The following is a 27,909-nucleotide window of genomic DNA, read 5'->3' as shown; positions in this document are numbered from 1 at the left end:
AGAGACAGCTGGTTAGGGATGAGGGATCGCCACCAGCCCCAGCCCCAAAGCAGGTGAGACCACCCCCTCCAGGCATCAGGCTGAGAACCTCCACTTCCCTGTGCCTCCCACCGATGTCCCCAAGCCAGCTTCCTGGGGTCCCCAAGGCAAGGCTTTTCCTGTGGGCTGCCAGGACTCGCATCCACGCCCTCACCTATGGAGTTGATAATCCCACTCTGACCAATGAAGTTATACAGGAACATCTGGGAGGGGAGAGGGGAGAGACAGTCACGCTCAGGCTTCCCCATGGGCTGCCTGGGTTAGATGGAGCCCAGAAGTCTGGCACACCCCCTCCTGCCAGGGAACCTCAGAGGTCACCTTACTCCTTTTCTTTCTCGAACCCAGACCTCTTGGTCTTTATTTTTTTTTTTTTAATTTTTTTTTCAACGTTTATTTATTTTTGGGACAGAGAGAGACAGAGCATGAACGGGGGAGGGGCAGAGAGAGAGGGAGACACAGAATCGGAAACAGGCTCCAGGCTCTGAGCCATCAGCCCAGAGCCCGACGCGGGGCTCGAACTCCCGGACCGCGAGATCGTGACCTGGTTGAAGTCGGACGCTTAACCGACTGCGCCACCCAGGCGCCCCAGAACTCTTGGTCTTTAAATGTCCCAGGGATGGAGGGTCCAACACATGGTAATATACTGTTGCCCTTTTTTCACAAAGATTTCTCTCTTACCTAACCTTAATTTACTATACTCTCCTTGACCAAGAAGGAGCTGCTTGCTAAAGCTTTAGCTGCAGGAGCTAAAGCTGCTGTTTTAGCAGCTGGCCTCCCCTTTCTCCACCAAGGCCAAGTCGTCGCTAATCCCTTTCCAAAATTCTCAGTCCAGATCTCTTTCCTGTGTTAACCCTGGCTTCTCCCCTGCCCCTGGGTGTGCACAAGGATGGACACACACGCAAAGAGACAGGCATGTGCATAAATGCCCAGGTATGCACACATTTCAACAGCCCACACGAGTCCACGTGAGCACACGTGCTTCACTCTTGAGGTTATACACACCATGGGGGCAGCCAAGATCAGCATGATGCAGCAGGTGGTGGCCCTGCCATTGGTGTAGTCAGAGATGAGCCCTGCCATGATGCCACCTAGAACACAAACCAACTCACACGTTGCTGCCCCAGGTATGGCCACGGCCTCCCACTACATGGCACCCCAAGCTTTGCCCCATCCTCTACCCGGTGCTAGCTTGGGCATGGGCATCCAGAACCAACAGAGCTTCTCCCTCTCAAGCCCTCCCGGCACCCATTGCTCATGAGAAGATCAAACTCAAGAGCCAACTTTCTTAGGGCCACCCAACTGGGCAGGAGCTGCCCAGGTCATGTCGCATTGGCCCTGTCCTGTCCTTCTGCACTCGCACAAGAGAAAAGGAGAATGAAACCTGAGGCAGAACAGGGAAGGGCCTTACCTATGATGCCACCAACATCAAAGAGGGTAGACAGGTCCCCAGCCTGTTTGGCATTGAAATGAGCTATGCAAAACACAAATATGTGGTCAGACCTGGGGGCTCGGAGCAAACGTCCTGGAGTGCCACTGCCATAAGAACCCCTATAGAGCACCTGATTCGGTCCATTTCCTCCTTTTTCAGATGAAGGAGTGAAGACTCATGGGGAAGTCATTGGCCAGGGTCACAAGTAAATTTGCAGCACTTTTGGACTGGACACCCTTTCTGCCCCTCCATCCCATCCTGTAATTCCTTCTCCCCCTGCAGGTTGGCCTTGACCCCTTGGAAAAGCCTTCCCCTGAAAGCACTGGGATCTGGCCCATAAGAACCCTGTCCCACTGGGCCACTTTTACCCTGGGGACACAACTCTCACTGAGCCGCAGCTCAACCAGCCACATTCCTGCTCTGCTCCTGAACAACTGGCCTCCTCTGCCAGGAGCCTTCCCACCCATTTGAGACCTCTGCTAATAAACAGAGCCAGGAAGGAGACTCACAGGCAAATGGGGACCTCAGGTCTTAGCCCTTGTCCTAGGATTAGAAAAAGGAATGTCCAGAAGCTTGAGTTGTAGCTTAACCCTCAAGGTTGACTCATACAAGGCCACAAAACAAAGAGTCACAGTGTCCACGGAGCCACCCTGATGCTCTACTTCTATCTTTGAAAGAGGCCTTATGACAGGGCTGTTGGGCAAGATATGAGCTGGGATTTGGCCTTGCATAATCTGGCCTTGCAGCATCCCGTTCAGAGCAAGTACGGTGCATGTAAAGCAGCCTTGGCCCTCCCACAGGGCTTGGAGGGAGCAGCAAAGCCCTGGAGCAGAGGGCCTCAGCACTGCAGGGCTCTGCGGTCAGGGGTGGGGGGGAGGGGGCCCAGAGGAGGGCAGTGCAGCTGACCCAGGCACAAGCCATCCATCCCAGGAGGCTCCCGGCAGCCCCTGGGGTGAGAAAAGCAGGCGGTGGGTAGCTCACTAGGCCCTCTCCTGGGGTTTGGGGAGGCATTCAAAGGCAGATCCTTCCTAGCACCATCTATCCACTCATGGGGGAGCCAAGCAGGCCTGAGGTGGGTGCTCCTGTACTTAAGGCTAGAGAAGTTAGGCAGGATTACAGAATAAAACTTGGGTGTTCCTAATCTCCAAGGAGGAGAGGTGGCTGGCATTGGGGTCTCTGAGGCCGTGTACAAGGTCTAACTTCCTACTTAACCAATTTTTTTTTTTTAAGTCTCCTTTTGCCCTATGAGAGGTTCAGCAGACATCCTGCCCATACTCTGGAATCACGCACATCCCATGACAGGTTTCCTCTCCCTGCCAAAGATGGCCTTGGCCTCCTCAGAGACCCCCATCCTCACCTCTTCTTCCCCTTTACTTACCCACATTGAAGATGTAGAGGGGCAGCCAGTAGAGGAAGGTGTAACTGACCAGCTTGGCAAAGAGCAGACACAAAGAGAACTCGACCACACCCTGGAGAGCATAACAGAAGGCATGAGGGAAGAGAAACAAGAGATCCCTGGCCCAGGTAGCCCCAGGGGCTGACTCGGCACCCCAGGGCTGCCACCACCTAGCCACAAAGCAACCTCAAGTACACCTCCATCCAATCCCAGTAAAAGCAATGTGCCTATGCTCCAGTGCTGTGTCAAGGCAAGCCTCCCATGTTACTCCCCCCAAGTTGGCTATTCACCCTAAGCATCTCATGTAAAGAAATTCTGGAAGCCATAGGTCACCCCGAGCGTCCCCCCATGTCCTGACATCCAGCAGAGAAATCTAGAGAGCCTCTCTCTTCCCTCCATCCTGCAAGCTTCTCACCGGGATCCGGAGCGCCCCGAGGAAGCTGATGGCGGCAGGCTGAGCGCTTGGCTCCTTGGAGCATCTGGCGGGGGTCTCCAGGCTGCTCTCCTTGTTAGTGTACAGACCACTCCCAAGGTCCTCAGGGTTGTGCTGGTTCTCTTCCAACCCATCCTGAACAGAGATGAGCCCTTGCTGTGAGCACATTTGCGTACCGCCTCCCACCAGCTGGAGGTATAAGCCACGTGAGAGGTAGGGGTTCCCAGGCTGGAAGAGGTATGCGCTCCTCTCCTGGACTGAACTACCATCCGGCAAGGCCCGATCAGGCTGTCGGGGAGCCAACCTGAGGGCCTGACACTGAGCCCGTGAGGTAACCCACTGAGCTCGTGGGTACACGAGCCCCTCCTCCAACTCCCTAGTCCCCTCTGGGACCTGTCTCTGAGGATGGATTGGCAGGGTGGGGGTCGGGCTGGGGGCACTCACACTCGTGTGGTGCTGAGGAGGCGTGCAGTCCACATCTTCGGGGTCTGAAAAAAACAACCCGCTAAGAAGCTTCCTGGCGGGCCAGCCCCCGCTCCCTAAGGTGGCCAGTCTACTTTCCAGCACAAGAGAGCCTGCAACCCAGGCTCGAGAGACACATTCTAAGCCTGGCTCCCCTAACAACCACCTGGGTCACTACTGCCTTGTGGACTTCCGTTCTTTTGCTACAAAGTGGCCACCCTGCCCAGCCTAGCTCTGTCTCCGAAGGCTGTCAGGGAATGGGGAAGAGGACAGGGAATGGGGAAGAGGACAGTGGATGGGAAGTGTCCCGTCACCCCCACTCTCCCCTTCTCACACTTCAGAGTCAGCTGGCACTTGCCGAGCACAACTACAGGCCGTGCGTCCCAACTGTATGTCTCACTGACACCTTAACCAACCCCCAACCCTAGGAAGTAGATGCTATTATTCTTAATTTACAAATGAGAAAACTGAGGCCCAGAGAGGTTGTCTGTCCCGGGCCACATACAGGTCCTCCAGCTCCACGACCAGTAATCCTCCCCCTCGAGCCAGCTGCCTTCTCTCAGACCCCGAGAGGAGAAGAGGGAGGTTCAGTTCTGAGCCCTGTGGGGAGGGAGGGGTCCTCTCACATTCGATGAGGAAGAGGAAGGTGATGACACCCATAGCAGCGGTGATGATGCCAGGCACCACAAACGACAGGCCCCACTGCTCATTCACCCAGATGCCAGCGATCAGGGAGCCCAGGATGTTGCCCACAGACGTGTGTGAGTTCCAGATGCCCATGATAAGCCCCCGCCTGGAGGGGAGGGAGCAATGGCGGGGAAAGGAAGGGGAGGAGAGTAAATAAATAAATAAATAAATAAATTAATTAATTAATTAAAAAAAAGTCAGAGAAGCACAGGGTTCATCACAACTGCCCTGGCCAAGTGCAAAACGCTGGCTGCCTCCAGCCTCCAAGCCCAAAGACAACCAGTCAGGGAGGAGGCGGAAGGCTTGCCTAGCGTCAAGCAAATTACAACAAGGCCTGGGGTCCTGCTCCCCTCTGCCAGCAACCAGAGGCAGCACACGCGGGGGCTTCCAGATGGAGCTCTCCCTGTCCTGAGGACATCAAGCCCCCCCACCCCCAACCCCACTATGGCTGCTGGTCCTCCACCAGGGCCACTCTGCCTCCAGGGGACATTGGCAAAGTCTGGAGATTTTGCACTGGCCCAGCCCCAGGTGTGCTACTGGCATCTAGTGGGTAGGTGCTGCTAAACCCCCTACAGTGTGTCAGGTGGCCCCACAGCAAAGAATGATCCAGGCCCGAATGTCGGTAGGGCTGAGCTGGACAATCTCTGCTCTAAAGCAACATTTTTTTTTTTTTTTTGCATGAAAGCCAGTTCAAGTACAAAATAATAATAATAATAACAACAATAATAAAGTTTTAACAGTCTCCATTTTTATCTTCATGCAAGATGAGAATTTGTCTGTTATGAGGCGAAAGCATAACTAAGGTCGCCTGTTTTTATGGATTAAAACCTTATCAAGGAGCAAATCAGCACTGCTTTTTAGTCACCAAATATGACAAACGTGAAAGTCAGCGAGACAGACACAGGTTCTAACCCTTCTCCCTGAAATTATACCGGGACCGTGAGTGACCTCCTCACTCCCCGCAGCCCTCCCAGGGTAACCCCCCTCTCCTCCTCCCTCGCCACACTCACTTCCCCTTCCCGAACCAGTTGCCAACGCAGGTCACCACAGAGGGCCAGCCTGTGGTCTGGACAAGCCCATTACAGATCTGCAGGGAGACCAGAAGTTAGTGGGACAGGCCTGGGCCGGGCAGCAAACTCCCAGCTCTGACCCCTCCCAGGCCGAGGGGCCTCCACGGCCCACCCTGCAAGTGCCCTCTTCCCTCACACACACCCTAATGCCACAGGTTGGTTTCTCCTCTGGCCCAAGATCCTTCCCTGCAGAGACCGAGCCCCTCAGGCATCTCAGGGACCTCGGGGTAGTGCTCAGTGCAGACTTAGGGAGGATCTGTGTGATCCTGAGAAGTGGGAAGTAGGACCCCAAGGCTCAACAGAGGAGCACTGGGCTGTGAAGAAGTTATCGCCAGCCCAAATCTGCCACCACCTGGGGGTGTCTGGGAAGGACTAGCAGCCTCCGCAATCCTTCCCATGATGGAGCAGAGGTCTGACTGCAAGATGGAGGCTCGTACCTGGATGAGCACAAAGTACCAGAGCACGTGGATGTTCCAGAAATATCCTAGGCCAAAGAGCGAGGTGAAGAGGCCACTGAGCAGCATTCCAGCTGAAAGGTAATAACGGAGGGGGAGCCGCTCCCCAAAAATCCCGCTGGAGAAGAGAGAGTAGGATTTGTGGTTAGTCACCATCTGCACTCCTCACCTCTGCCACATACTTCCTCCCCCGCCACACCACTGACACAGCTCTGGCCCAGGTGACCACCAATGACCTCTGTGTTGCCTGCCACACGCCAGGGATGCTCTCCGGCCTCCACTCACTGGACTTCCCTGCCTTAGCTGCCACTGCTGAACATGCTCCTTAAAGTGTCTCCGTGGCCTCCTCCCCTCGCTCCCCTCGGCTCACCACTGGACATTTACTTTCCCTGGGGCACAGTTTCCTGCATCAGTTTTACGGTTTTAACTACCACCTAGATATAAAATAGCTCCAACCACATATTTTCCATCCTGATCTCTCACCCTGCAGGATCACACCCAGGTGCCTTCTGGACATCTTAACTTGGGTACCCCCGAAACATCTGCAACTCAACACCCTGAACTCTCCCTCCTCCTTCCCCACTCAGTCCCTTGGCCTGAGCCCTCTTCTGAGTGAGTGTGGTGAGTGAGTATCTTCTGAGTGAGCCCCTCTTCTGAGTGAGTATCTTGAGCCCCTCCAGCCAGAGACCATGGAGCTTCCTGCTTCCTGCCTCCCCTCCCATGCCTCGCAATTCAGCCTCCAAGACCCTACCTGTTAAATAGTTCTCCAGGACATCAGCTCTCTTCAGCTCTATTACTGCTGTTCTAACTCAACTTCTCAAAGCTCATCTAGGCCATTATCAAATCTGTTCCTAAGTGTGAGTGAGCAGGCCTTCAGTCTCGTCCTCCATCTGTACTATCTTCCATCATGCCCAGAATGATCTGTCTGAAATATCTGGCTATATCCGAACATGACACCCCTGGGGACCACCTTCAATGGCTCTCCTGTGCCCGCATCTGGCACACAATAGCCTGGCTCTTCAGCCCCATCTCCTGCCACTACTTCAAATTTTACTCTGTTATTAAAGCTGTTAGGAGTACACCCCCAGTCAGATCGTGCTGTTTCCCACCTGCCTTTCTCTGCCCATGCTAGTCCTTCTGCCCAGCTACTTCTCCACTGCTCTTCCTCAGTATCATCTCCTTCCAGAAGACTTCCCTAACCCCTCTTCTCTAATCCCAGCTGGCATGAGGTGACTACCCCTGAGCCCCAGAGTGGCCTGTAGCCACCTCCCTCAGAGAGCCACCATACTGGTTTGTAACCAGCTGCTGATGAGTTGGGCACCTCCATTAGGCTGTGAGCCTTTGGAAAGCAGTACCCTACCTTTTCATCTTTGGCCCCTGGCAACAAACACCAGGATTGCTATGTAAAAGCCATGCTTGTTGGGCTAATTTAGGCCCAGGACAGGAGAGTGGTTTTCCTTGCCATCTCTGTGTGCAGGGCTACCTTTGAAGGATCCCAGTTCAGGACAAGCCATATTTGTCCAGCCACACCACCACCACTGTCATCTGAGAGAATAACCTCAGAAGGAGCATCCAGGAAAGACTTTCCAGGAAAAGAAGAGTCTGTCTGCCGGGTGACGGAGGAGGCCGGGTGACCATGGTAAGGAAATGAGGATGGCCAGGGGTTGGTGGTATGTGCCCAAGTCTTGGTCTCATTTCCACCTGGCGGTGGGCGGGGGCGGGGGGGGGGGGCATCGGCTTTTTCACTTCAACCCTGCTGCCTGCAGGTTCGTCAGGGGGAGGCAGCAGCCCTGATCCCCCCTGACTCGGGGACAGTCACAGGCTCTGCCAGTCTCTTACCTGATAAACATGCCGATGGCATAGGCCACAAGGAAGGCATTGTCCACGGCCCCCAGTAACTCCTTGTAGTTGTTCTTGTCTGAAAACAGATGGCAGAGACAGAAAGCTGGTGCTTGGCTGCCCCTGCAAGAAGTCCTTACCGGCATTGGACAAACTCTTCCTGGGGAGGGGAGCTGGGGAGTGGGGAAGAGCAACTTGCCCTGTTCGTACCAAAGGGAGCCCAGTCGCACCACGTAGTGTCATTGAGACTGTGGCTGTCATTAATGGGCTTGATCAGCTCCGAGCAGTTCTGGTGCAGACGGCTCTGAAAAGGCAATAGGATGCGTGGGTCAGGGGTCATCAGCAAGCAATCTGCCTCCCCAACCACACCAGCACCACTGCCTCCCCACTGGGCTCCATGCTCCTTCGGCTGGCATGACATCCTGCCTACCGTGACTGGTTATAGGGCAAGTGGCCACATCAGGCCCTCTGTGAAGGGGAAGAGGAGTCTATGACCAGAGCCCATAGAGCCCAGGGTCCCTGCCCTCTCATTCCACCCACAGCCGAAGGAATACACAGGGAAAGTTCCATAGGAAGAACAACTACTGAGAATGGGGCTTGGCCATGGGAAGGGGTCGTCTCCTGACTATGGTTGAGGGAATAAGGATGGTTATGGGCCAAGTTCCAGACCATTCTACCAGAGTTTATTTCAGCTGGGGCCCAGCATCTCCTGCATTCTTCCTTACCACCAGGCCAGCCTCACCTTGACAACACTGATGGGCTTCCTGGACATGTGATAACAGGTATAAATGAAGAAGGTGAGTAGCAGGATGAAGCCTCGGAACCTACAGGAAAAGGCAGGCATCTGGGTCAGCAGGAAGTTGGCCTCAGCCAGAAGCTCAGACACGGTATCCCCATGGGACTTGCTCTGGCAACCCCAGGGCCTCAGCACCACCAACTCTCTACCTTCAGTCTCCCCTCCAGACAGTTCCTTGGACAGAGGCCAAGGGGAGGGTAGGAACAGATGCCCGGGGTCCAGGGCACTCAGGGAGCCCTATCTCTCTGGTCCCACCTCCTGAGGCCCTTTAGCAAAGCTGGCTCAGTACCAGCACCCTAGACAACACAAATTACGCCTGCCCCTCCCCCCACCCCCGACTCCTGTCACCCCCCACACCTCTATTATCCTTTAACCTCGCCAAGGTCAGGACGCCTCTGTGTCTGCCTGTATGAGACATGGTGGCAGCGAAGTAGAATTGTTTTTAATAAGAATACCAGAAATGGTGGGAGCAGGTGGGAAGCTGACACTGGAGAAGGTCTGTCTCTAAAGTGAGCTCAACTCCTCTCAAGCCTTGAACACAGCAGAGACAGCACCTGCTGCAGTCCAGTTAGGGCAGTAGCCAAAAGTGGGAAATCTGGTGACACAATCCACATCCTCTTCCCAGGCCCAGTCTGGTCTATCCCACTGGACAGAAGGATCATTCTTTCCATCTGTGGCTCACACATCACATGTACCCTCTCCTACCCCCACTTCTCATCCCAAGGACCGGTCTGGAATGGAAAGAACAGTTCATCCAGGCACCACTGAAGTTTCCACCACACGCCCGGCCACTGCCCTTCTCCTGAGAGCCTGGGAAAAGGGCCTCAATGTCCTCCTGAGTCAGCGTCTGCGCCCCTAGCAGAGCATCAGCTGAGCTGAGTCAGCCACCAGGAGCCAGGAAGTACTTGGAAAATAGACCTCAAAACGGACCCCCAACCCAGGAGAAAAGGCTAGACATTAGGAAAGAGCCAGAGCCTTGGTTTATGCACGATCTCATGGAGAAGGGTGGGGAAGGGTGGGAGGGGCCCTGAAGCCCTTTCCATCCCTCAGTTCCATGAACCTGAAGGGCAGGACACCGGAGGCTTACTCTGCCGTCTTTAGAGATCTGCCTCCAAACCCCAAACTCACTTCCCCCAAACATGTCATGAAGGCTACCGCTTGTGAAATACAAGGGAATTTCAGAAGAGCCTGAATTTAGGTTGGGCTCCCAGGACCCTTCTTACCTCACCCTGGACTTGAGCTGCCTACCTGGGTTCTCTGACTCCGTTCTCTCCACTACCTCACAGTGTATCTTCTGAAGAGAATGTAGTTACACACCCTCCGTCACCTGGCTAAACATTTTTTCAGTGGCTCTCCATTCTGCTAAGAGTGAGGTTCCAACTATTTAGCCTGGATTTTATGCTTCTCTACAAACAGGTCCCTCTGGCTACCAGTTTCCAAGGTAGCCACAGAGGTCCTTCAGGGACTTGAGCCTCAGGGAATGTGGGGTTACTCCAAGTGACTGTTACAGTGACTGACATCGGAAGGCTTAGTGGCCTTCCAGGTCCCACCAATCGGCATATGCTTCATAATTCCTACGAGGGACTTGTTAATAGTTCCAAGTTCAGGGACTTGTAAAATCTGGGGGAAATTCTCTGAGAAGGTGGCCCTTCTTCAGAGAGTAATGGATGAAAGAAAACTATACCCTGCAGATAACCAAGCTACTTGGTTCAGGAAAAAAGCTAAAAGCTTTGAGTGATGCTTCTAATGTATTGTGTAACCAAAGGCAAGTTCCTAAATCTTTTCTCCCTCTGGTTTCCTCATCAGCTGCACATGGATGATAGCACCGACCACATCTATCTCAAAGACAGGTGAACACAACATTACTCTCACCCTAGCCCCTAGGTCCCTGTTGTACCATCTTTAAGATCCCCACCCCCATCTGCAGGGCTCAGCTGAGCCTATCCTGGCTGCTACATGGATACAGCCACTGACCATGGAGACAAATCAGATTTCCTCTGGGTCTGAGAGATCCTTGTAGCCCCACTGAGGCTCCTGACTCTGTTCTCTCATGATAGGCCCAGCAGTGAGGAAGGCCTTTGCCAGCTAGAGAGCCTGGTGTTGCCTGGGAAGCCCTCTCAGGAGCTGGTGAGAGCCAACGAGGGGCCTAAAGGTCTAGCACGGTTTCCAGCCACACTGCTCTTCTCACACGCACTGCCCACCATCACTCTGCTTCAACTCCAAGCTTGTGACGTGATGGAGCAGAGACTCTGGCCTTCAGTGGCCTGCTCATGTGCTCCCTTGGGAGCGGATCCAGAGGATCCGCAGGGGCCCACACTGGTATCCTCATCTGTGAGATTCCAGCCTGCCCCCCTCCAGCAGCCTGGCCTGCCCCTTCTCCCAGCTCTGACCCCAACCTCCAGTAGAAAACCTGATACCCAAGAGAGCAGAAGGGCATGATTCTGGGGGTAGGGGGGACAGGAGGATCAAGCGTGTTGTGATGCCAGGCCCGGCATGGATACCCTTTGGAACTTCCTTCCTGGACTCCAAAGAGGCAGTGGGATGAGCTCAGAATCCCATGGCTACCCGGGCAGAGCACCTGTTCACCCAATCCATCTTCACTCCACAGTCTTCCTTCCATTCCATTCTGCTTTAGCAGCTATTCTGAGGAAAAGGCCAAGGTGCCACAGTTCAAAGGGGACTAGGGTCATCAATCAGGTGAAGGGCTGAGATAGGCTGAGGCAAAGGCTGCCAAACTCATAGTCTCTCACAGGAAAGATAGCGATGGTCGCTTGGGCGTGAAGAAGAAGTTTCACTTCTCTTCTCTTGAACCGTTTCTTCAGAATCAAGAGGCCCCAGGAAGGGAGCGGGGAAATACACACGGCTGGCCTGGGGAGGTGGGGGGTGCTGTGAGGGGACGGATGGCAGCCCGGGTGGCAGGCCAGGCTGGGCAAACATGCTAGGCACGAAGGAACATGCACGGTGAGGCCCCCATACTGTTCCAGGTGAGGCCGGCTGTCCCATCCTCTAAATCCTTGTTAGCAAAAAGTGGCACTTTGCAGAGTCCCACCTCCCCCACCTCCCAACACTGGACACTCAGTGACTGGGCTAGATGGAGAGGCTAACGAGCTATCTTAACTGCTAGCTGACAGTCCAAATACCGACCTTATCAAGACTTTGCACTAGGACTTCTTCTGAGGTAAGGATAAGGAACAATGTGTCCCAACGCAGCAAGGGGTTAAAAACAAACAAAAACCTCAAAGGACCTATTATCACCACCAGCACAACAACAAAAAACTCCAAGAAACAGCACAGCAGTGGGATATTGGCCTTGGGAGACGGTGGAAAGGAGCCCCCTTTCCCCAGTAGCTACCCAGTCAACACCCCACCCCCACCCGCATACCTGCATCCTGACTCCTTGCTTTGTGACCACATCGCTACCCCCCTGTAAGGCCAGTCCCTCATCAACCACTCCCTACCTCCCCCTGCCTCAGCCAGGGGCTGCTAGTAAGGGTCTGCTCAGGTAGCCATGTGACAGGCTGGGCTGGCTGTGGCTGCAGGTAAGCTTGGCACTTGCCCTGAGGAAAGGGAGTCGGTGGCCTGTCCTTGGAAGTGCCCTGTTCTGGGACTCAGCAAATCTGCAAAGGATAGAGGCTGGGAACAGTAAGAACAGGCCGATGGCGAGAGTGCCACCACCCACCCCCTGCCAAATCCCCCACTGCCACTGGGAGACACCCCGGTAGGGGGAGGCCAGCCTGGAACAGACAGCATGGGGCAGAGCCCTGAGCCAGGCCTCCCAGCACACAGGATGGGACAGGAACAGGCCACATCTGGGAGGGCCCGTCAGGACTGAGGGCACAAACCCCTCTTGGGGGCAGAAAGTCAACCCAAGGAACCCTCTACTTGTTCCCCTTCCCCCAGCTGGGTCTCAGGAGCTTGTTCGGAGAGATCAATTTGACTCAGGGCTTGGTCCCAAGATCCTTTCCAGCCATTGGCAGGTAGCCACAAGAAGCCACAGGAGTTTATAGGATAAATGAATAGATAATGATCACTTTAAGGAAAGAAGAAAGCTTTGAGAAGGAAGCTCTGTAAGGGAACCCCCGAGTGCTCAAACAGAATGAAAAGACAAGGCTTTAAGCTACAGCTACAGCATGATGTTTTATTTGGGCAAGTGGAGAACGTGGAAGAGTGTGAGGGTTGGAAGGGTTTGGAAGAGGTGGTCAACGCTGTGCAGACAGCACAGATGGAAATGTGCTGATGGTGGAGGAGTTGTGGTCCTGCCCAGCGATCTTCCTCTCAAGATTCTCTACGGGCCTAGCCCCAACGCCTCACCCTCATCCACCGCTCTCCTGAGCATGAAGGATCCAGGGTAGGGGGCATGAGCCGGAGGCCAAAAGGAGAACAGCAGTACTGCCCCTCCCCCACCATGACCCAAAGACCAACTCAGGCACAGCCAGATGGGGGAGTGGTGGGCTTCGGGGACTCTACCCCTGGTGTCCGTCCTCAATTCTGTTGTTACTTGGGGACAGCTCCACTCTGATCTCTGCATTTGGTTGGTACAGTTTGAAGAAGAAATAAGGCCTTGACAGACCATTCCAGACCAGTTACCGGGCTCTAGGTCAGACAGCCCCGCCCAAAGCCAGGGAGGTACCAATCTGCTCAGTAAGAAGGGAAAGAGGAAACAGCAGGGAGGAAGAGGAAGTAAAAGGCAGCAATCACGAGTGGTGGTGGGGAGGGAGGGCGACCACCACAGGGTCATGTGCTCTCAACCAGTTCTGACCCTGAGGGGCCCAAGAAGATGGGGCGGGAATAATAATTTTCCCTCCGGTTTCTCCTCCCGGATCTCCCATTCCTTTCCAGAGCAGCACCTTGGCACCACAGCTCATTTTAAGGAGCCCTTTCTGCTGCCCTTCCCAAGAACTTCTTTGCAGTTACCAGGAAAATCAGACAAGACAGCTGCTTCGCAGCATCTGGGGCCCCTGATCTGAGGCCACGACAGAATAGGGAAAAGAACGTCAGACTTAGACCCAAAGAGGCTGAGTCCTGCTGCTTGCTGTGGCCTTGGGCAAGTTGTTTAACTCTCTAAGCCTCAGTTTGATCTTCTTTAAATAAGATAATAAGCTCCTGCACACAAGATTGTTATAGGATTAAATGAGATGTAATGGATGTGGAAGCATCTGGCGTACAGCGGGTTCTTGGGATGCATTTGAATGTCTTATGTGTCTACTAAGGGTGGGCTCTAGGATCTGGCAGTGTGAGCCCTCAGCAAACTCCAGAACGAGAGCCACTCAGTTTGCAGCCACCAGGCAGCCTCGGCCTCCAGCTCCCACGGGAAGGTTAGGGTGTGGGGAAAACAGTGACGTGGGAGTTCACAGCTCCGGCCTTCCTGAAGCCTTCCTCCTCCCTGTTCCTGCTCATCCAGCCGGGCCTCCTCCCACAGACTTTTCTTCTCCTTGTCTCGAGCGGTTCCCCCTCACAGGGCCCCAGGAAATGGGCCCAGCCCCGTAAGCACCAGCCACAGTCATCTCTGGCAAGGTGCCCACGTTGCCGGCTGCCCCCAGACATGCCCATGCAGACGCAAAGCAGAATTCTGGCAGGGCACCAGCCCGGTCCAGGGCTGAGATGACTCTTTCAGCCATGAACAAGTTATCCACCCCATCCTGACACAGAGGGGGAAGGGCAGTAGTATTGGCTTCCTGGGCAGAGACCTCTCAGTCTCAGACTTTTGCTTGCACACGTCCGGCTGCCTGTCTCTCTCAGCCTCGTCTCCAGGGACTGCTCCTTCCGCACCCTACGCCCCTGCCAGCTGCAGTTACACGTTGTTAGTCCTGAATAGACAGACTGTCTTCACTTCTGTGCCTTTGCTGGCTCCACGGCCTCCAGACCCAACAAGTCCAATGCTACTTTTCCCTCCTGGTGAGGCTGGATCCATCCCTCCCTCCACAGAACTGCCCAAGCACTTAGCAATGACCAAGGGCTAACTGTATGCCTGGCACCGAGCTAAGTGCTTTAAATACCTTCTCATGTAATCTCACCCAAACCCTGTGGTATCGATACATCGTCATTTCCATTTTGTGGACAAGGACCTGGAGCCTTTACATGTATTTATTTTGGGGAAACAGAGTGAGACAAAGCATAAGCGGGGGAGGGGCAGAGAGAGGGAGACACAGAATCCCAAACAGGCTCCAGGCTCCAAGCTCTGAGCTGTCAGCACAGAGCCCGATGCAGGGCTCGAACCTGTAAACTGCGAGACCATGACCTGAGCCGAAGTCAGACGCTCAACCGACTGAGCCACCCAGGTGTGCCAGGACCTGGAGCCTTTAAAGGGTTAAAGTGATTTGTGTGAGGCCAAAGGGCCCTGTGATCTTTCCCCTCCCGCGCTCTCACCCAGAGGGCAGCAGAAAGACCCCGGGCCTGAGAGTCTGACCGACCTGGATGCAAACTCCAGCCCAGTCACGTCCCTAGCTACGCGGTGTTGGACAAGCCACGTTACTTCTCTGTGCCTCCTTATACCCATACGTTAGGTGGCGAAATGAATAATCGCCTGGCAGTGAACTACAAACAAACAATGTCTGGCACAAAGTAGTAGAAACAGTGAGCAGAATAGCAGTCAATAATTAATGTGTAGTCAATGCTTAACAGGAGCCTGGAACTGGTCTGAGTACTTTACACACTGTACCTCATTTGCTCCTCACGACAGTCTTGTGAAGTAGGTATTACCAGTGTCCTCACTTCACAGACAAGGTATCCAAAGCTCAGAGCCAGTCCACCCTCTGGTGTCCTAGTCTAGGGAGGTCTGCCTAGGTCAGCTTTCTTCACTTCTGCTTAATTGAAAAGCCCTCCTTCGGGACCCATGAAGTAGTAAGTCCGAAAACTGCACACATCCTCTCTCCGGTTTGAGCCTCAGTTCCATCCAGGAAGGTAGGACCGTGTTTTCATCACTGCGGGCCTCAGAGTTCAAAATAATAATGTGCCTCCAGCAGGAAGTACGTTAACGTTTAGTGTTTGATAGGAGTCCAAACCTACACTCATCGGGAAAGAAGTGAAAGAACACTTCATGAGTGCCACTGGAAGTCAAGGATTTTCACACATCATGATTATCTTCAGGAACCCACCTGGCTGGGGGGCACCTGGATGGCTCAGTTGGCTAAAGCATCCGGCTCAGGTTGTGACCCCACAGTGCCTAAGTTTGAGCCCCACGTCAGGCTCGGCACTGACAGCACGGAGCCTGCTTGGGGTTCTCTGTCTCCCTCTCTCTCTCTGCACCCCCACCTCGGCACATCCTCTCAAAAATACAAACAACATTTGAAGAAAAAAAGAACCCACCTGTTTTTTACTGATGGGGAAACCAAGGCTTAGAGAAGTTAACTGCACAGGGCATACAATTTCAATCCAGCTCCGTCTTAAATCTGGGAGATGTTGGAGAACACAGGACATTGCTGGAGTCACACTTTCAAAAGTGTGTAAAGGACACGTGTGGTTGTAGAAAGCTGTGTTATGTGTATTCGTGAGCTCTTCTAAAATGCTGGTGTGGGGGCATCTGGGTGGCTCAGTCGGTTAAGCATCCAACTTCAGCTCAGGTCATGATCTCATGGTTCATGTGTTCAAGCCCTGCATCAGGCTCTGTGCTAACAGCTCAGAGCCTAGAGCCTGCTTCGGATTCTCTGTCTCCCTCTCTCTGCCCCTCGCCCGCTCACGTTCTGTCTCTCTCTCACAAATAAATAAACGTTAAAAAAAAAATGTTTTAAATATTGGTGTGGGACAGGCTGTTTACCGTTATCTACCCTCCCAACCCCCTTTTCTCTAAAATGTAAGTTATTTGGTTAAAGGACATAAGTAATGTGTATGAATGAAACTCTGTTAGGAACAACAGTGGCAGATAGGTACGACTTGGCGTATACAGTGATGAGATGCATTTTTGTTTATTAAGAAGAAAAAAAGGGAAGTAATTTATACAAATGTAAAATGACAGGTCATTCCGGAATAAGAAAAAGGACAATGAGGGATAAAACCTGACTAGATAAATGTGTACGTTTGTGAAAAGAGAATTTGACTTGCCTTAGATTATAGTATGTGCAAATGACGAGTCTGAACACAAGTAATTATGGTAAAATTTTGTTAAAATCTGGCACAGTTTTTATTTTATTCATACTATTTTCAAAAAGAGACTCTAGTTCCTTTAATATCAAATGTGTCAGTGCAAAAGTAGAATTTGGTTTTTGTTCTGTTAAAATGACAAAATTTTTTTGACCATTGGTTATTGGTCTGCTCTTAAAGAGAGGTTGTAAAATGTTATGCTCTTACCTCCTGTGTAATCTGCCTACATGGCAGAATTTGTGTGTCTTCACAGAATAATTTTCCACACTTTTTAAAACAAAGATTTCCCGCTTAGGAAATGACTTAAGTTCCCTTACAATGTTGGGCACCTGGGTGGCTCAGTCGGTTAAGCGGCCGACTTCAGCCAGGTCACGATCTCGCGGTCCGTGAGTTCGAGCCCCGCGTCGGGCTCTGGGCTGATGGCTCAGAGCCTGGAGCCTGTTTCCGATTCTGTGTCTCCCTCTCTCTCTCTGCCCCTCCCCCATTCATGCTGTGTCTCTCTCTGTCTCAAAAATAAATAAACGTTAAAAAAAATTTTTTTTTAAAGTTTCCTTACAATGTTACTTTCTATGTTTATTTTTTCATGTATTATTGTCACTTTCAAGTGGGTAGACAAGAACTATTTCTTAGGCACTCATGATAAGCATTCAAATGTCCTAACAACTTCTGATTTTTGCCTTCCCCAAATCAAGTCCTACGTGCAAAATAAAATTTCCTGGATATCTTTTATACCTAAGACTATCTATGAGATGTCCAAGAGGCCCCTAGAAAATCACAAAGATTTGTGGGGTTTTTTTTTCACTTTTTAAAAAGAGAGGTGCTACAAATAATTAGGTTTATTTGATATGTTGCTACTGACCAACTGCATGAAAATAACTGTGAAATCAGAAGAGACTCAGCCTTCTCTAGGTTAAATTTCTCGAGGTAAAAGGTTATTATTTACATAAATATTTCACAAATTGCATGCTGTATGAGAAGTTTCTACAGATCTCTCAGTGCCCTCTGGGCCCATGATCTGCCACCATGTATCAGCACCCCCAGTGGTGCTTTGCCTGATGATAACAACACAGTGTTACCAGTCATGGTTTCAGTTATGATTTAAAATGTTACCTGGGCTGCAATCCTACTTTAATTTGAACCTAACATCTGCTAGGTCAGTGGTTTTCAATTCAGGATGCACATCAGACTTTCCTATGGAGTTTTATTAAAATACAGATGTGAAGGGGCACCTGGCTGGCTCAGGTGGAAGAGCGTGCAACTCCTGATCTCAGGGCCATGAGTTCGAGACACATTGGGCGTCGAGATTACTTAAATAAACAAAATGCAGATGCACAGGACTTACTCCAGTCTTACTGAATCTCTTTAGTTGATATTCTTGGTACATCCTTGGTATATTATATAAATTCTGTCTCAGGATTTTTAAATATCTCAAGATTCTTTTCCTCTATAAAAATTGTGTTCGTTCATTTTTATAAATCAGGTGTCATGTTCACCATCTTTGAATTTACCTTACTACGTTTTAAGACATTGTCTAGATTTTTAATTGGCCTTATTTTGTTTTGCATATCTCAGGAACAACCAAATTTCCTGGGTAGCCACATTATTCTTGTCATGAATTCTCATCAGGTTGTTCATTTTTGAAAATTATCGTAGTAAGTTAATTCATACCTTTTAACGTCTCTGTCACCTACAGACAAATTTTTATTTTACTCTGCTGTTGTGGCTGCTGCTTCCTAAAGGCTCTTCAGTCAGCTATGGGCCAAAGGTTTTATCTCTACCAATGAAGAACTGTCTCAGAAAAACACTGCACCAGGCACTTATTCTTGTGTATAGGCTTCCCATGGCACAGCTCACACATCTTTAAGAACATACCAGTGGAGGGAGTCAGGATTTCCAGAACTCGAGTGAAGAAGCAGATAGGTTTATGAGATTGCTAACCCGAGATTCAGTGGAATGAGAATTAATGATATAGGCCTAAATGAACTGATGAGGGATGGCAGTCATTTATGTCTGGAATATTGTTAAGGTTAGAGTGTTTGATGATATGTAAGGAAGCCCTTTCTATTTCTTCTTCAGCTGTCTATAACCCAAAACACTTTAGTACATTCTGTTTTTTGTAAACTGAAATGAAATACTTGCAAATATCTTATTCTCCTTACCTGACCACCATGCCCCCTAAATTCAGAAACTTTTGTTGAGTCTTCCTGCTTTTCGTAGCAATATGGTTATCAGCAAAAGTTCAGTAAGAATCCATCCTTTTTAAATTTTTTCATTTTCACTTAATTTTTTAAGCTTATTTATTTATTTTGAGATAGAGAGCATGAGCAGGGGAGGGGCAGAGACAGAGGGAGAGAGAGAGAATCCCAAACAGGCTCCACAGTGTCAGCGCAGAGCCTAATGTGGAGCTGGAGCCCACAAAGCGTGAGATCATGACCTGAGCGGAAATCAAGAGTTGGATGCTTAGGGGCACCTGGGTGGCTCAGTCAGTTGAGCGACCGACTTCGGCTCAGGCCATGATCTCACGGTTTGTGGGTTCAAGCCCCGCGTTGGGCTCTGTGCTGACAGCTCAGAGCCTGGAGCCTGCTTCGGATTCTGTGTCTCCCTCTCTCTCTGACCCTCCCCCACTCATGCTCTGTCTCTCTCTGTCTCAGAAATAAATAAACATTAAAAAGAAAAAAAAAATTTAAAGAGTTGGATGCTTAACCTACTAAGCCACCCAGGTTCCCCTGTCTTTTTTTTTTTTTTTTTTTTAAACCAGGATGTAATTAGAAAAATTGGTTATATAACCAAGGCTTTGCCTGGGCTGTCATATTTGACAATGATGATCGCTTAATCAGACATAACCAGCCCCATTTAAGGAACGAAGGCTGCCTGCATGGAGCCAATACTAATAAAACCCTCCCAAGAAACCTGGCTTACTGTGTTCTCTTACAGGCAAATAAGGAACGTTATTCCCTGGCAGGCCCAGGGGTCTTAGAATATTTTCGGGGCTTCGAGTAAAGAGGAATTTGCCCAAATTTATAGGTACAGCAGGCAAAACCTAGTGTAAAGACCAGTGTCTTGGCTTGACTTCCAATCTCAAAACAGTAAATAATACAGAGATAGATAGATAGATAGATAGGGGCTTTTAAAAGGCCAATCTAAGATTCCTTACGAAAACTTCTAGCAAAGCAAACTTAACAAGGTCTATATTACAGATTAACACTATTGTTGCACCTATATACATAATCAGATCAAATTTAATGAGATCAGACTCATTTTGTGATTAAGAATAATCTTTGAGGGGCGCCTGGGTAGCTCAGTCGGTTAAACATGCAACTTAAGCTTGGGTCATGATCTCACAGTCCATGAGTTCGAGCCCTGTGTCGGGCTTTGTGCTGTCAGCTCAGAACCTGGAGCCTGCTTCAGATTTTGCATCTCCCTCTCTCTCTGTTCCTCCTCTGCTCGCACTCTGTCTCTCTCTCTCTCTCTCAAAAATAAATAAAGAATAAAAAAAAAAATTTTTTTTAAAGAATAATCTTTGAGACTATTTTTGATCAAAGCAGGGAAGACTGTAGAAAAAAAATGTTTCACTGGAAAACTGTGTATTATCTAGAGGACACCCCTCCAATTATTGAATTCTATCTAGCCTTTCACTGACTTTGGGCTATAATTCTTTGAAGTGGTAGGTAACTGATAAGTCATACAAACTATGTGTATGGAACGACAGTCTCAGATTAATAGCCTTTTCTCCCTCCCAACCTGTGGAAAAACCAATTTTGCCTCAATATTCCTGACTTATAAATGGGCATGCTCTTTGGATACTTTTTAAAGGTTATTTTATTTTGAGAGAGAGAGAGAGCGCTCACACGGCAGGGGCAGAGAGAGAGGGAGAGAGAATCCCAAGCGGGCTCTGCACGGTCATCTCAGAGCCCGATGCAGGGCTCAAACTCACAGACTGCACTGTGAGATCACGACCTGAGCCAAAATCAAGAGTCAGACGCTTAACCGACTGAGCCACGCTGGTGCCCCTGGATTTTTTTCAAATTGTGGTAAAATGCACAACACATGAAATTTACTATTTTTAAGTGAACAGTTCAGTGGCAGTAAGTACATTCACATTGTTGTGCAACCATCGCCAGCATCCATCCCCGGAACTTCTCATCTTCCCAAGCCGAAACTCCATGCCCGTTAAACACTAACTCCCTATTCCCCTCTTCTTGAACTTTTTCTTAACTGATCATAACATCTTCTGGTGCCCTCATTATGAGTAAAATAAAATCTTTACCACATGTTCATTTTTATATCCTATCAAGAGCCATGTTTTCATCTTTTTCTGAAAATATCTCTTCACAGTCCTAAACTCAAGAAAGATCAAATACATAACGTAAATGAGTGAAAAAGGCTGGAAGTGGTGAGGACTGTCACCAGTGAGGGCGGCCACCGACTGCAAAGCACTGTGGGTGATCAACCATCCCAATTTGCCCAGGACTGAGGGGGCTGGGTATGTAGGGTTTTCCATCTAAAATTGGAATAAGTCGGTCATCTTAAGAGCACCCATGCTCTGGAAGGGTACTCCTCAACCCCTAGTAATATAATCTGAGAATTTAGGCCTGACGTCTGTTTTTCCAGAGGAGCCAGGAATCTGGGTATGTCAAATTTTACAATTTGTAAATGATGGCAACTAACCCAATGTTACAAATAAACACGGTGCAGACCCCCCAAATCGCTCCAGTGGTGGCCTCTGATGAAGACTGGGCTGAAGGCCCTCCACCCACCACACACCCCAACATGTTGTGGCCTCCACAGCCTCCCCCTATTTGGTCAGGAGGAAAGCTACTGCGGAAGCCCCCGCACTCATTGTTGGGGTGCTAAGGGGCGGCCGAGATCAGAGAGGTATGCCCTCCCCTGGTATGTCCCTTGGGGCCTGGACCCCCTCCCCTCCCCCCAGGTGAGGTCCCAGGACCACGGAGTTCTGGCTTTTGTGTTATTCAAGGAGTAGGAGACAACAAAAGGGCCACTCAAAACTCCAGCTCCCCCCGGCCTCCGTTCCCCGGCAAGCCAGCCCAGGCCAGGTGTCAGGCTGGCCCCGGAGCGCCCCGGACGCAGGCAGCTGCTCCCCCTGCCCCGGCCCTGCTCACCAGCTGTCCCTGGAGAAGGCGCGGAGGAACCAGACACCCGGGGCCAAGGCAGACCGCATCGCGCCGGCCGGTGTCCGAAGCGGAGAGGGTGGCCGAAGATGGGGACGGCGCGGGGCGCGTGTCCTTCGCTGGCAGACTGCCGGGTTTAAATGCCCCGCGGCTCGGCCCGCCCCGGCTCCGCGGCCGGACGCCTGCAGCCCCCGCCCCCTTGCACCTGAAGGCCCTCGGGGTCGGGCGGCGCGCAAACCGCCCGGCCAACCTCCTCCGGCACCTGCATTTTCTCCCGCTCAGTCTCCAGGCTAGCGACCGACCGCCCTCAGAGATTCTAGGGGCTCCTCCGTCGGCCTTTTACTTTCTGCTCACTTCCCTCCTGGGCACCGAAAGCGGCGAGCCCAGACTAGCCAGCAGTACGCGACCTTCCGTCCGCCCGCAGCCTGTTCCTGAAGCGCCCTTCTCTCCCGAGGAGCGGCTCCCGACACACACCGGGAAACTGAGGCACGCTGGGAAACCTGACACCCAGTGGTCCCCAGCATTACACTGACCTGAGTTGGGGCGCACCCTCAGAGCAAAGGAGGTTTTCAGGGAGCTATGATGTTGGCCCAAATATATCTCCCAGGCCTGGCAGGGGCTTCCTGTCCCACTCAGGTTCCAGGCTGTGTATTGAGCCAGGCAGGATTCTAGCATTCCCCTTCCCCAGAAGGACTGGCCTTCCACGCACTCTTGCAGGGATAATCTTGCAGGCATTCCTTCTCTCCCTTCTGGAGGCGAGCAGCCAGGCAGCAATGAAGGAGCACAGAATTCTGTGCCTTAAAAGTGCTCTGCAGGTAGCCTAAAGATTTCCAGGGTGTTTCCATCTCTAAAGAGAAGACATTGTGGGGCACCTGGGTGGCTCAGTAGGTTAAGGGTCTGACTTGGGCTCAGGCCATGATCTTGAGGTTGGTGGGTTTGAGCTCCACATGTGGGTCTGTGCTGACAGGTCAGAGCCTTGAGCCTGCTTCGGATTCTGTGTGTCCCTCTCTCTCTGCCCCTCACGCTCCCCAACTGTCACCCTCTCTCTCAAAAATAAATTTAAAAAACCATTAAAAAAATTTTTTTAAGAAGATATTGTGAGATCTTTGGATACAAGCCCACGGGTGAATTGTAGAGGCGGGGGGGGGGGGGGGCGGGGGGGAGAGGAAGCATTCCCTTGGAAAATAAAGTTGTTAATAGAGCATAAAATAGAAATGGGTCTGTGCAAATTGGCTTCAGCCCCAACACCTCACTGCCCCCAAGTCCTAGGGGTGGCCAGACCCTACGCGCAAGGTCAGCAAAAGAAAGCAACAATTCCACCACACAGGTCAGGGCCCAGAATGAAGGGCCTGGCTGTTCCCAGCCCTAGAATCAAGCAAAAAGAGGGTAAGCAGAGTTGTGAAACCCTGTTGATGCCAGGCAGTCAGAGGCTGAGGTCTGGTGGCAGAAATGAAGACAACAAGGAGAGGACAGGAGGTAAAGGGGTGGAGAGAAAAGAGGAAAGGAGGCGGAAGGAGCCAATGCTAGATTAGGTACAGTACAGAGAGGTGAAACACCAACGGGAGAGCATAGCAAATAGCAGCTAACTTAACCCCCAATTATACCACTCACTATGCCTAGATGTCCATTCATTTCATTCTCACAAGTCAGTGAGATGGGCATTATCCATCTGGGATCCATTCTGGTTTACCTGGGATAATCCCAGGAGACACCTCATGTTTCAGAATGTATGACAGACCAGTTCTGGGGTCAGCAACACCCAGTAGACATTAGGCCTGAATGAAAGCAGGTTAAGGGGTAGAAAACAAACTAGAATACTGAGCTGATATCCCCAGGAAGACAGCTACTTGTTCCTAAGGGACTAAAGAGAAGGATAGAGTTGAAATACAAATGAGCCAAGGAAGCCGCTGAGTTACTCGATGCTATACGGGAGGAGAACATGGACATCACTTGAGGAATGGAGGGGGACCATCTCCATGGCTCCAGAGGTGCCACCCAGTCTTCAGTGGTGTGGAACATCTCTTGATTTCAGACAGTAAGAAGACAAGTAATAACTCTCATCACTGCTCGTTTCACATGCCTCTCAGGAGACATGGTGTTTGTGCCTCTTAGCGGACCATGCTTGCCTGGGGCTGGAGCTCTCAGAGAGACATTACTAATATGCCCTCGTCGTGGTATGGCTAATGTGCCCGGAGTGCCAACAAGTAGCTGGGAGCAGGGCCAGTCCTGAGATAGTCTTTGCCTTGTTCCAGTTCCTTCCCTGTGAGTTCCAGCCACATACTCCTGTTCAGGGGCCAGGATGGCAGCTTGGTAATGCCTTTGGTAATAATAGACTCTTACCAATGTCCCTTACTTGCTCCTGTGGGTGAGCGGGACAATCTCCTTGTTTCCTGCAGCTTAGGGGAGTGACAAAGAGGATGTTATGGCTCAGATAATCCTTTCACTCACCTACACAAGCTCTCCACTCTTGATTCACCTTCCTGTTCTCTGGCACCCCTTACACACTCCTCAAACCCTGCAGGGTGCGGACAGCAATATCTGATGGCAATAAGAAGGGAATGGATGAGTTACTGAATCTGAAACTAAAGGAAAAGATATCTAGTTCTTATTGTGGATAGTCCTCCATCATTTGTCAAAAATGCTTACTGTGGTTTAGGGGCACCTGGGTGGCTCGGTCGGTTGGGCGTCCGGCTTCAGCTGGGGTTGTGATCTCGCAGTTCGTGGGTTTGGACCCCACGTCGGGCTCTGTGCTGACAGCTCAAAGCCTGGAGCCTGCTTTGGATTCTGTGTTTTCCTCTCTCTCTGCCCCTCCCCTGCTCGCGCTTTGTCTCTCTCTGTCTCTCAAGGATAAATAAACATAAAAAAAAAATGCTTGCTGTGGTTTAGTATCATGCGCTTATAGGACAGGAGATGGCCTTTTTGTCCATCAAATGCCAGTTCTTACTGCTAGCAAGTGTCACTGATCACCCACAGGACTTTCTGGGTAGCCAGTAAGCTGTACTGGCCCTTTTAGATATGGCAACAGCATCCTCCCTGTTTTTTTCTAAGGGACCCAGAGACCCAAAGGCTGGAGGAAGCCTATGAGAAGTGCCATGAGAATAAGCCATTAGGCAACAGAACTCCAAAATCCAACCACACACATACAAGCGTTATTCTCACTGCCCTCCTCCCCACTTTTGTCTTACTAAACAGAAAGTGGCATCATTTTTTATGACAATTATTGTGAAATTTCTTGATAGAATCAAGACCCAGACCCTTGATTAATGGGGTAGGAGTTGGGATATTAGGAGACATAGAGATTATCCAACCTTTTAAAGAATCAATTTCAGGGTGCCTGGGTGACTCAGTCAGGTAAGCGTCAGACTCTTGGTTTTGGCTTGGTCATGATCTCAGTTGGTGAGTTCAAGCCCCACATTGGGCTCTGCACTGACAGCTAGCTGCAGAGCCTGCTTGGGATTCTCTGTCTCCCTCTCTCTCTGCCCACCACCCCCACGCTGTCTCTGTCTCTCTCTCTCTCAGAAATAAACATTAAAAAAAATAAAGATTCAAGTTCATATTAGACCTTTTTATTAAGATGCTGAGTATTGTAGTGAAAACAACACAGGCTTTGAGACAGAGTCAATCCTAAGATATTACTACTTCTCTGAACCTCAGTTCAGCTGTGAAATGTGGGTCATAATATCTACCCTGCAGGGTGGCTGTAAGAATTAAAAATTGTGCATATAAGGGAACCTGGGTGGCTCAGACAGTTGAGCATCTGACTTTTGATTTCCATTAAGGTCATGATCTCACAGTTTGTGAGTTGGAGCCCCACATTGGGCTCTGTGCTGACAGTGTGGAACCTGCTTGAGATACTTTCTCTCTCTCTCTCTCAGCCCCTCCCCTGCTTGTGTGCTCTGTTTCTCTCTCTCAAAATAAATAAACTTTAAAAATTCTGCATATAAAAAGTGCCTGGCCAGATTAAGTAGGTTTGCTAAGTGGAGCACTGATTATTATATGTGCATGAGATATTGGCTACAATGGACAGATACCAATGGTCACTACAAATGAGAACAAAACATCGGGGTCAAGATTGGAGTCCTTAAAAACCACCAATGAGTATAGCAAATAGGTTTGACTTGTAAATCCTTAATATCCTGTGTGTGTATATGTGTTTGTGTGTGCATGTGTATGTATATGGGTATCTGTGTATATATGACTTTACTCAGTGAAGTTATTGTAAGCATCATGATAACACATGTTGAATAATTTGAGGTTGACAAGGATGGATGTATGGGTTGAGTAAAGTGTCATAAAAAAATGAAAGAAGCTATTATTATTTCAAATATGTCAGATGCTGACATTTCACTAAAAAGAACTGCAATTAAATATCTTCTAGCTGGGGCGCCTGGGTGGCTCAGTCGGTTAAGCGTCCAACTTCAGCTCAGGTCATGATCTCCTGGTTGATGAGTTTGAGCCCCGTGTCAGGTTCTGTGTCGACAGCTCAGAGCCTGGACCCTGCTTCAGATTCTGTGTCTTCCTCTCTCTCTGCCCCTCCCCGACTCATGCTTTGTCTCTCTCTCTCTCAAAAATAAATAAACACTGGGGGGCCTGGGGGGCTCAGTCAGTTAAGTGTCCGACTCTTGGTTTTGGCTCAGGTCATGATCTCATGAGTTCGAGTCCCATACTGGGCTCCATGCTGACAGCACGGAGACTGCCTGGGATTCTCTCTCTCCGTCTCTCTCTCTGCCCCTCCTCTGCTCTCTCAAAATAAAATAAAATAAATAAATAAATAAATAAATAAATAAATAAATAAATAAATTCTTCCAGCCAACAGAGTCAAAAGATAGAGACAAGCAAAGTGACCATGTACCCCAAAAGATTTTGTTTCATTGAAAAGACAATGTTCTGGAAGGGTTTGGCCAAGAAAGTTCTAGCCTTGATATAAATGGTCAAAAGTAAGGGCTTCAGTCTCTTCAAAGCAGGACTGATGGATGGTTCATACTGGCCAGAAGAATGGTCTTTAAAGGAGACTACTATCAGCTGAACAAGGAAGTGGCCCTGCTCTCAAATGGTCAACCAGTGATGGCAGCAAATATATATGAGCATGACCTAAAAGCAGGAAAGGGAGGAGCAGATTGAGGAAGCAGTTAAATCATTAGTCTCCCAAAGTCATTTTTTGGGGGGGTATGTGTGCAGAAATAAAAAAAAAAAGATATGGTAATGACAAAAGTGAGGTGGCCTCAGGCAGCCTAGTCATGCAAGCTGAGGACAATTTTTGGCTGCTCTGGTATCTGGAAGTAACAAGTCACTCATCTCTTCATTTAATAAACACTTGTTAAGTGTCAACTATGTGCCAGGCACAGCACTCTGCTAGAGATACATTGATAAATAGGACAGGTACTGCCCCTACCCTCAAAGGATTTACAGTTGGATGGGACAGAGATGGATAGAGACACAATTCCACCTCAAAGAGCTCCAGTAGAATAAATCCGTTCAAATAAGAAATAGCTTGTAAGATTATGTTCATTCTGCTATGGTGGCACTGAGAAAGGGTCAGATAACTGGGAAAGTCTTGAAAGACTTCACAGCAGGTAATACAAGAAGCAGAATTGAAGTACAGCTAGGTGACTGCCAAGTAGAGAAGAGGAGACAGGAGCAGCAGAGTGCACAGGCACTAGTGTGTGCTCAACAAGGAAGCACCAAAAAGCAAGATAGATATATTTAAGTGGTGCATGTGAAATCCATGTAGCTGGAGGGTGGCATGTCCAAAGTGTGGAGCTGCAGAAGTTAGGACTGTTATACCTGGTTGTAAAATACTGAAGAGCCTTAAAAGTCCATGTTAAGAGCTTGGGATTTTAGCCTTTGGACAGGATATGATGAGGAGGTTTTTAAGGAGGGTTGAGACATGATCGGATTTATGTCCTTAGAGGAGAAATGGCCACTTGAAAGCTCTTTGTGAGATTTCTCGTTCTGGATCAAGATGGAATAGACTCAATTCTCCCTACTCTCACTAAATGCTGAAAACCCTGGGCATTATATATATATAGCAACATATACATGACTCTGGATGAGCTAGGAAAAGATCTGAGGAGAGACACAGCAGTGATTTGTCTGTG

The 27,909-nt window shown here is 50.2% G+C and overlaps 1 protein-coding gene across 2 annotated transcripts in view; it reads right to left on the bottom strand.

The window, feature by feature from the left end:
- Positions 1–22,396, bottom strand: part of SLC37A2 (solute carrier family 37 member 2) — a 28,372-nt gene extending 5,976 nt beyond the window's left edge. Inside the window, exons 1-13 of one of the 2 annotated variants that reach the window (XM_043579723.1) lie at positions 21,803–22,396; positions 8,553–8,634; positions 8,021–8,114; positions 7,811–7,889; positions 5,954–6,089; positions 5,457–5,533; positions 4,386–4,552; positions 3,742–3,785; positions 3,280–3,432; positions 2,847–2,937; positions 1,448–1,510; positions 1,042–1,127; positions 194–242 (exon numbers count right to left, since the gene is read on the bottom strand). In XM_043579723.1, coding sequence (XP_043435658.1) covers positions 194–242; positions 1,042–1,127; positions 1,448–1,510; positions 2,847–2,937; positions 3,280–3,432; positions 3,742–3,785; positions 4,386–4,552; positions 5,457–5,533; positions 5,954–6,089; positions 7,811–7,889; positions 8,021–8,114; positions 8,553–8,634; positions 21,803–21,861 — 1,180 coding nt within the window. In that variant the 5' untranslated portion in view covers positions 21,862–22,396. The remainder of the gene's footprint in view (positions 1–193; positions 243–1,041; positions 1,128–1,447; positions 1,511–2,846; positions 2,938–3,279; positions 3,433–3,741; positions 3,786–4,385; positions 4,553–5,456; positions 5,534–5,953; positions 6,090–7,810; positions 7,890–8,020; positions 8,115–8,552; positions 8,635–21,802) is intronic. The other variant, XM_043579724.1, reaches the window with a different exon arrangement.
- Between the last annotated feature and the right edge of the window lie 5,513 nt (positions 22,397–27,909).

This window comes from Prionailurus bengalensis, chromosome D1 (assembly GCF_016509475.1).
Source record: "Prionailurus bengalensis isolate Pbe53 chromosome D1, Fcat_Pben_1.1_paternal_pri, whole genome shotgun sequence".
In the NCBI taxonomy this organism is placed as follows: domain Eukaryota; kingdom Metazoa; phylum Chordata; class Mammalia; order Carnivora; family Felidae; genus Prionailurus; species Prionailurus bengalensis.
Note: the sequence above shows the minus strand (reverse complement) of the source record. Positions and strands in the feature narration are given on the sequence as shown.